Source organism: Myotis davidii, unplaced genomic scaffold, assembly GCF_000327345.1.
Source record: "Myotis davidii unplaced genomic scaffold, ASM32734v1 scaffold826, whole genome shotgun sequence".
Lineage (NCBI taxonomy): Eukaryota > Metazoa > Chordata > Mammalia > Chiroptera > Vespertilionidae > Myotis > Myotis davidii.
This window is the reverse complement of record NW_006297142.1, coordinates 54,821-64,149: the sequence shown is the minus strand read 5'-3', so window position 1 is coordinate 64,149 and position 9,329 is coordinate 54,821. Positions and strand designations below refer to the sequence as shown.

Here is a 9,329-nt window from a genome sequence, read left to right as displayed (position 1 = left end):
CCAGGCCCCGCCTTCCCAGCACCAGGCCCCGCCCCCAGCATCAGGCTCCGCCCACCCAACACCAGGCTCCGCCCCTAGCACCAGGCCCCGCCCTCCAGCACCAGGCCACGCCCCCAGAGCCTGACCCTCTTCCTTCTCCACCCACTCTTGATTTTTGACTCATTTTCCTTACACTTCACTTTCTTCCTCCCTCCGCTGCTTCCTCCCTTTCCACCTCATCGTTCCCTCGCCCTTCTGTCCCCCCCGAAACGGCAACAGAAAAAGAGCATGTGACGTAGCAGCCCCGTAACTTGGGCCCCAGGGACACCGGGCAGTGGTGTCAGATCGATCGGCCACACTTTGCCGGCCGGCGACTGCCGGTAAATGTAGGTTCCATGTCATATAAAAACGGAAGGTGCTCCTAGTCCATGGTGAGTCCTCCGGGGCCTGGGCTCCCATCCCAGCGGACTCACGGCCCCCATAGCTGCCTGCGCTCTGGCTCCTCCCCATTCGCCTCCCCGGGTGACCGTGTCGCAGCTCCAGCACTTTAGAGCCGCCCGCTGGCGTGGGACCCACCACGTTGGAGAAACGGGCCCAGAGGCGTTCGGTGACTGCGGTGGCGCTGAGTCCAGCCCCTCGGTCCCACCTCCCTCAGGACGGCCCTGTGCTTCCGTTCCAGCGTTCCCGACGGCCGTGCTGGCCCCATCCGCCATCCTGCAGCCCCCGCCCAACATGCTGCTGCTGCCCGCGGCCGCGGCCGGCCCTTTTTTCCCTCCTGGGGCTCCCGGGCCCCCAGCGGGAGGCCGGACCACCTGCCCGCCCGCTCACACCTCCTCACTACCAGCAGCCTCCCCTTCTGTCCTGGCGAGGCTGCCGTCCACCCCGATGGCTACCCCAGTGCCTAGCGTCCCCCTGTTGGGGACCTTCAGACCTTCCACACAACCGCAGGAGGAGGGGGTTACCCCTTCCTTGCCCAGGAGCCCCACGGCCCCACAGCCCATACCGGGGCCCTCTGCCTGCTGGCACCTGGGAGCCATGCACGAGTCAGGGAGCCACTGGACAGAGCCCGGGTGTTCCCAGTGCTGGTGCGAGGTGGGTGAGAGTCCTCGGGCTGCCCCGGTCGGGTGCAGGGTCTTTTGGTGACCGGAGCTCCCGCTTCCAGGACGGGCAGGTGACCTGTGAGGAGGCGACGTGTGAAGCTGCTTGTTCCCACCCGATCCCCTCCGGAGACGGGGGGTGCTGTCCGTCCTGTACAGGTGGGAGCTGGTCCAGGGAGGCTGTGGGTTCCCCGTGTGGTCGCGCCTCTTCCCTCCCCCAGCCCTTCTGCAGCCGATAGGCTGCTCTCAGACCTTAGGATCACCTGAAGGGGGGCCCCTGGACCCCACCCTAGAACTTCCCATTGAGCACGTGTGGGGCCAGGAATCAGCATTCCTACCAAGTTCCCAGGTAATGCTGCTGGTCCAGGGACCACAGTCAGAACCTCTGGTCTAGGCTGTGATATCCCTCAAGGGGGACTTTTCATCTTCTGGGATCCCTCTGAGCTTCATCCCTCCATCCATCCATCCATCCATTCATCCACCCACCCATCCATCCACTCATCTATCCATCCATCCATCCATCCACCCACCCATCCATCCACTCATCAATCCATCCATCCATTCATCCACCCATCCATCCATTCATCCATCTGTTCACCCGTCCACCCATCCATCCATCATCCATCCATTCATCCACCCACCCATCCATCCACTCATCCATCTGTTCATCCGTCCACCCATCCATCCATCATCCATCCATTCATCTATCCATCCATCCATCCATGCATGCATCCATCCATCCATTCATCCACCCATACGTCATCCACCCATACGTCATCCATCCATCTGTCATCCATCCATCCATGCATCCATTCATCCATCCGTCATCCATCTATCCATTCATTCCATCCATCCATTCATCCACCCGTCCATCCATCCATTCATCCATCCATCATGCATCCATCCATTCATTCATCCATTCATTCGTCATCCATCCACCCATGCATGCATCCATCCATCCATCCATTCATCCATAATCTATCCATCCATCCATTCATTCATCCATCCATTATCCATCATCCATCCATCCATCCATTCATCCATCATCCATCCATTCATCCATTCATTCGTCCATCCATTGATCCACCCATACGTCATCTATCCATCCGTCATCCATCTATCCATTCATTCCATCCATCCATTCATCCACCCATTCATTCAGCCATTCATCCAGCCATCCATCCATTCATACATCTATCCATCCATCCATCCATACACCCATTCATTCATCCACCCATTCATTCATCCATCCATCCGTCATCCATCTATCCATTCATTCCATCCATCCATTCATCCACCCATCCATCCATTCATCCATCCATCCATCCACCCATTCATTCATCCATCTATCCATCCGTCATCCATCTATCCATTCATTCCATCCATCATCCCCCCATCCACCCATCCTTCCATCCATCCATCCATCCCCCCGTTCATCCACCCATTCATTCATCCAGCCATTCATTCATCCATCCATCCATCCATTCATCCATCATCCATCCATTCATCCACCCATACGTCATCTATCCATCCATCATCCATCTATCCATTCATTCCATCCATCCATTCATCCACCCATCCATCCATTCATCCATCCATCCATCCACCCATTCATTCATCCATCCATCCATCCGTCATCCATCTATCCATTCATTCCATCCATCCATTCATCCACTCATCCATCCACCCATTCATTCATCCAGCCATTCATTCATCCATCGATCCATCCATTCATACATCTATCCATCCATCCATCTATCCATCCACCCATTCATTCATACATCCATTCCATGAGTCTCTCTGCATGCACAGTGCAGTCCCTTTCCCTTGCCCCATCCTGTAGCCAGCGGAGTAGCCCTTTTTAAATTGCACCCCTTCCGGTTTCCTCCTACCATCTGCTTACAGTCTTTCCTTTGCGTCCCGCTGCTGTAGGATAAAGATCCCAATCTTAACAGGCCCTTCGACAGAGCTCCTCAAAACTCGCCGTGCACTCGCACCCTGGGGGTCTTGTCAGAAAGCAGGTTCTGTTGGGTGGAGCTGGGGGGCTCGAGTGCAAATTTGTGCGGTGATAGGGTGCCGTGGCCACTGCACTTGGCAGTGAAAACGTCTCCCTGTGGTTAGGGTACCAAGGCCGCTGCCGGCTTCTGGGTGATAGTCGGGACCTTTTCCCAGGTCCCTACGCTGTACCGAGCCGTAGCATGAAGTGCTGGGTACTTTTGTCTGAGCTTGTGGACCCTCCCAAGCCCCCTGCAGGGCACGTGCTGGCATTTCCATTTCACAGGAGGCCCAGAGAGGGTGAGGGCCACGACCAAGACCCCTCGGGGACCTGAGCGGGCAGGGCTGCCTTTCCGACAGGATGGGAGTAAAGGCCATGCTCTCAGCGCCGTTTTGGTTTTGTCGGACATGCATGGAACCTTCTCTGCCCCTCCCAGGGGCGTCCTATGGGGCGTCTCCCCGTAGCTCTCCAGGGGGCTTAGCCCACCCAGTGCCGGGACCTGGATCCGCCCCGGGGCCTCCCGCCCTGAGAGAAGGCGCCAGGCCAGGTGCGAGCTGCCTGGAATGGCGGTGACACCACCTCTGCTTTGAGGTCTGACGCCCTCCCGCCTGTCTGTCCCCACAGGCTGTTTCCACGGTGGTGTCATCAGAGCTGAGGGGGCCGTGTTTTCCCCTCCCACGGAGAATTGCACCGTCTGCGTCTGCCTGGTGAGTGTGCATCTGTCTGCCTGGTGAGTGTGCATCTGTCTGCCTGGTGAGTGTGCATCCGTCTGCCTGGTGAGTGTGCGTCCGTCTGCCTGGTGAGTGTGCGTCTGCCTGGTGAGTGTGCGTCCGTCTGCCTGGTGAGTGTGCGTCTGCCTGGTGAGTGTGCGTCCGTCTGCCTGGTGAGTGTGCGTCTGCCTGGTGAGTGTGCGTCCGTCTGCCTGGTGAGTGTGCGTCTGCCTGGTGAGTGTGCGTCCGTCTGCCTGGTGAGTGTGCGTCTGCCTGGTGAGTGTGCGTCCGTCTGCCTGGTGAGTGTGCGTCTGCCTGGTGAGTGTGCGTCTGCCTGGTGAGCTCACAAGATCCGGAGCCTCGGAGCCTCCGGGCTGTTGCTTAATGTTGGGGCTTGGAGGCGGGAAGAGGGTGTTGGAGGTGAGCTCGGACGGAGGGAGAGTTGGAGGGAGCGTGCCCAGGCTGGGGATTTTGGTCGGAAGCCGTGGAATTGGAAAGCCTGGGACCTGTGAGGCCTGTAGGTCCGCGGAGCCAGCGAGGCTCAGCCAGGGTCCGTCCGTCCAGCGAGGGGAGGGGCGAGGGCCGGAAACTCCGCACCAGAGAGGCTGTTCTCTCCAGGCAACGCGTTTGCAGTGCAGTGAAGGCAGCCTCGTTCCAGACTCAGCAGGGAGAGCACGATGCTTTCGGCCAAGTCACGCCTCCAGGAATACTTATTAAGCACCTACTGTGTGCCACATGCGGTCACAGGGAGCTGATTCTGAGTGCCCAGTGTGCACCAGGCACGCGTCTAGTGCTTTCACCTTGTTCTCACCTGAGGCTCCCGGCAGCTCTTCAAGGTCAGCTTGACTGGCCCTATTCTACAGACTAGAAGACTGAGGCGGGGAGGGAGCAGAGCTGGGATTTGAGCCAACCAACCCTCACTGCCACTCTCTCACCATCTTTATTTTTATTTATTTTAAAACATATTTTTATAGATTTCAGAGAGAAATATCAGGGATGAGAGAGAATCACTGATCGGCAGCCTCCTGCACACTGGGGATCGAGCCCAGCAACCCGGGCCTGTGCCCTGACCGGGAATCAGACTGTGACCTCCTGGTTCATAGGTTTTTGAAAACCACTGAAACAAAGAATACAGTAATTCTCACGATACCTATGCTTCTCTTCCCATTTCTAATCGTGCACAAATATCAGAATGGACCTTTCTAGGGTACATATAAACAGAAGGCAACTAATTTTAGATATGGACTATTATGAGTTTGTGTCTGATACTGAGATTTATAATAAGAAATATCTATCTATCTATCTATCTATCTATCTATCTATCTATCTATCTATCGGCACAGAGAAGAAATCCTGAAAACTCTTAGAATTTCTTAAGTGACAAGAGAAAGATGTCTTTTATCTATATACTAGAGGCCCAGTGCACATTTATTTTTATTTATTTTAAAAGATATTTTTATAGATTTCAGAGAGAAATATCAGGGATGAGAGAGAATCACTGATCGGCAGCCTCCTGCACACTGGGGATCGAGCCCAGCAACCCGGGCCTGTGCCCTGACCGGGAATCAGACTGTGACCTCCTGGTTCATAGGTTGATGCTCAACCCCTGAGCCACGCCGGCCGGGCATTTTTTCCCCTCTGACCGTGGTTAAAGGCAGCCCGTGGCCTGGCAGTGATGACGAAGCTGCGGTGCACCTGGGGGCGGGGGCACGCAGACACGGCCGCACCCGTCGAGGAGCCCTGTCTGTGCCACATGCGCAGTAGCGAGCGCTGTTGTGGGTGACTCCTCTCACCCAGTCCTCAGCTCCCCCGACAGCTGGGCGATGGACGGGTCGGATGTGAGCGGAGGAGCCAGCCCTGGGGCTTGGGTCTCCGGCTCCAGATCGGGGGCTTTTTGGGTTGAACTTCAAGTGTTGAAGACACGGCTTTAAGTTTGACCCTTTGAGTCGCTAATGTGGGCGTTGGGAGGTGTCCTGGGGGAGGGGCCTCCGCCTCTGCGTCCTGCTGCCCTGGACGGTGTGGGAGGCTGGGGAGGCGTGTTTCCACCGCAGGCAGCACCGCCGGCCCTCCGTCCGGCCTCGCCTCGGAGAGGGAGATGCTCTCACCACCCCAAATACACGCCAGACCCTGGTCCCTCAGGCCCCCCTTGCTCGGACCACGCTGCATTTGAAGGTCTGAGAAGGCCGTTAGGGGGCTCCTGCGTTGGACAGGAAGCCTGGGTGGTGTGACCGGTAGGGACTGGCCGGTCCCTGATGGGCCTGCGGGGCCCCAGAGCCTGGCTTGCCTCTCCCCGCCCCCCACCCGCCGCCTCTCACCTCCTCAGGCTGGAAATGTGTCCTGCGTCTCCCCCGAGTGTCCTCCCGGCCCTTGTGAGACCTCCCCGGAGCCGGACTGCTGCACCTGTGCTCCAGGTGAGGGACGGGGTGGGGTGGGTGGGAGCATGTAGCTTTTTAGGGTGTTCTGGGGAGGGGCGAGGTGAGTGGAAGGGTTGATTTCCGCTTAGACACACAGATCAAGGGAAGCATTTCAAACTGCCCATTTTAGTGGAGCACCTACTGTGTGCTCAGTGGTTTGGAAGCTAGACTGGGCCCGGAGGCACCTCCGACACAGGCAGGAAGGGTGGCGCCCACTCTGGCTTTGCTGTCTCGCGACGGAGAGGGGCCTCGACTTCCCCACTGCTAAGCTGGTCCTTTCTTAAAAGCTTGGTTCTGTTTCCCGGGGTGACCTCATCGCCGTCACACACCTTCCCTGCTGCTCAGTGCCGTCGCCGTGCAGGCACTTGCCAGACCTTGATCTCACTGCTCCGTGGGGCACTGCCCTGAGGGAGCCACCTTCGTAGCTCCATTTCACAGATGAGGAAACTGAGGCTCAGAGAGCTCAAGGCACTGCCGGAGGCACACCAGTGAGTGCAGGCGCGAGCTGAACTCAAGCCTACCCATTTCAGAGTCGGCATCCTCTTAAAGTACTTGTTCTTAACCTTTAAATGTCAGATGTTACTTCTAATTGAAACCTTCTTTTGAATAGGCGATGTACTCTCAGGAGCTAGGAACTATTAGCAACCCCACTGAACGGACGGAAAGAGGGAGGCTCGATGAGCTTGCATGTTGTGTCCAAAGCCACTCCCTGTGGGTCGTGTGGGTGGGATTTGAACCCAGGGCAGCCTGACTAGTGCAGCTGGGCCTGGGCGGGTTGGAGGCTGCTGATGCCTGTGGGGGGTCTTCGGGTGAGAGGCTCTCCCCGAGTCCTGCCCGCGCCCCCGGAGGGCGAGGTGCCCAGAGCTGTCTCCGTGTCTGGCCAGTCTCTTCCATTCTTTTCTCTTCCTCTTGAGTTCTGGGCTTCCCTGGCCCTTTCGGTTAAGGATGTTTTTACTCGTGGTTCATTCTCTGTTATTGTTTAAGTTTTAGCATATTCTGGGCTTCCCTCTATCTGTCTATTTATCTGTCTGTCTATCTATCTATCTATCTATCTATATATCTATCTATCTATATTGATTTCAGAGAGGAAGGGAGAGGAAGAGATAGAAACATCAGTGATGAGAATCATTGACCGGCTGCCTCCTGCAGCCCCCACTGGGGATGGAGCCCACAGCCCAGGCCTGTGCCCTGCCTGGGAATTGAGCCCTGACCTCCTGGTTCATAGGTCAACGCTCAGCCGCTGAGCCAGAGGGGAGAAGTGGGTGGGGTTCGTGGGCGGGGGCTGTGCGGTGGCGTGTTGCGGGAGTGTCAGCTTCCCTGGCCCCCTCCCACTGCTCCCCTTTTTCCTCAGCTGCCCCCACCCAGAGACCTTGAGCCGCTTCTCCCCTTTCTCTCCGCAGGGAGGTGCTACTTCCATGGCCGGTGGTATGCAGACGGGGCCGCGTTCAGTGGGGATGGTGACGAGTGTACCACCTGTGTCTGCCAGGTAGGGCTGACGTGGTGGGTGACGGGGCGGAGCCTCGGCCAGGAGGAGAGATGCCAGCATGCAGAGAAAGGGAGACTGAGGCAGCAGGGGGCTGAGGGATCTCCCCTCACCAAGGCCTTCCGCAGGCTCCTGGAAGCTCGTCCTCCGGCAGGGCTATCTGTAGGGCACCTACTGTGTGCCCGGAGCAAAGCTGAGCTCTGGGGACACAGCCGGGCACAGGCAGCCCGGGAACTGCAGGCTCCAGGAAGCCTTCTGGGAGGGGGGATGCTAAGGCGAGACTAGGGGTGACTCGCACCAATCAGGCGAGAGCACGGCCTCTACACCCTGGCTGCTCAGGCGGGAGAGGAGGCTGCAGGAGGGAGGAGGCTGCAGAAGAGAGGAGGCTGCAGGAGAGAGGAGACTGCAGGAGGGAGGAGGCTGCAGAAGAGAGGAGGCTGCAGGAGAGAGGAGGCTGCAGGAGGGAGGAGGCTGCAGAAGAGAGGAAGCTGCAGGAGGGAGGAGGCTGCAGGAGGGAGGAGGCTGCAGGAGAGAGGCGGCGGGGGGGGGGAGGGGGCGGGGGGGGGGGGGACTAGGGGTGACTCGCACCAATCAGGCGAGAGCACGGCCTCTACACCCTGGCTGCTCAGGCGGGAGAGGAGGCTGCAGGAGGGAGGAGGCTGCAGAAGAGAGGAGGCTGCAGGAGAGAGGAGACTGCAGGAGGGAGGAGGCTGCAGAAGAGAGGAGGCTGCAGGAGGGAGGAGGCTGCAGGAGAGAGGAGGCTGCAGGAGAGAGGAGGCTGCAGGCGGGAGGAGGCTGCAGGTGGGATTGTGTTGGGCTGGGCCTGGGTCAGGATTGTAGGTGATGTTCTGAGGGAGCTCCAAGGAGGAGAACAGGTGAGGGGAGCAGGACGGGCAGGGAGGGAGCCAAGTGCAGGCGGGCCAGGCTGGGGCTGGTGCCCTAGGGCCGGAGTGCATTCCCCGCAGCGACGGGCGTGTCAGAGGCCGGAGCAGCAGTGCTTGTGTATGCTCCCTGGCTCCCCTGGGAGTCGGGGGCAAAGGAGCCATTGGCACCTGGAACACCTGGTGCCCATTGGCCAAGGGCAGTGCCCAGGGGAAGGAGCCTGGCAGGGCCGGAGGGGGAGTGGTTTGACAGTCTCGGTCTCGGACTCAGTCCTGAGAGGCTCTGCCAGCCGGGCTAGGGCTTGGGGCTTGGGGCGCTGCTGGCGGTTTAAGTGGTGGCCCGAGTGCATCAGGTTGGTGGATGGGAAGTTGTCTGGCCGCAGAGCGAGAGCAGGAGGCAGGGAGCCTGAGGGACGCTGCTTTGCGGAGCGAGGGGAAGGGCTGTGGCCCCGCGGGCAGGGGACCGTCCAGACCAGCAGCTGGCACATCCCCAGGACCCGCCAGCCTCTGCCCAGGCCCACCCGCCCCCCAAGGACTCGCCCTGCCTACCTCTTGCTCCCTGGAGATGTCTGTCGCTATTAGGAGGGGCGGGCAGCCCCCTTTTCAGCCCTCCCCTGGCCCAGGGCGGGAGCTGCCCTCACGCCCGTGCCCTCTGGCTCTCTCCCAGGATGGGGAAGTGGAATGTGCCTTCACACCGTGCCCAGAGCTGGACTGCCCCCGCCAGGAGTGGTGGCTGGGCCCTGGGCAGTGCTGCTTCACGCCGGGAGCC

General features: G+C 59.0%; 1 protein-coding gene across 1 annotated transcript in view; it reads left to right on the top strand.

Moving 5' to 3' along the window:
* The window catches only part of VWCE (von Willebrand factor C and EGF domains), a 27,288-nt gene that overhangs the window by 6,047 nt on the left and 11,912 nt on the right, over window positions 1–9,329 (top strand). The window contains 7 exon segments of the mRNA XM_015569807.1: window positions 302–359; window positions 444–1,071; window positions 1,142–1,235; window positions 3,697–3,779; window positions 6,106–6,193; window positions 7,597–7,682; window positions 9,228–9,318. Coding sequence (XP_015425293.1) covers window positions 302–359; window positions 444–1,071; window positions 1,142–1,235; window positions 3,697–3,779; window positions 6,106–6,193; window positions 7,597–7,682; window positions 9,228–9,318 — 1,128 coding nt within the window.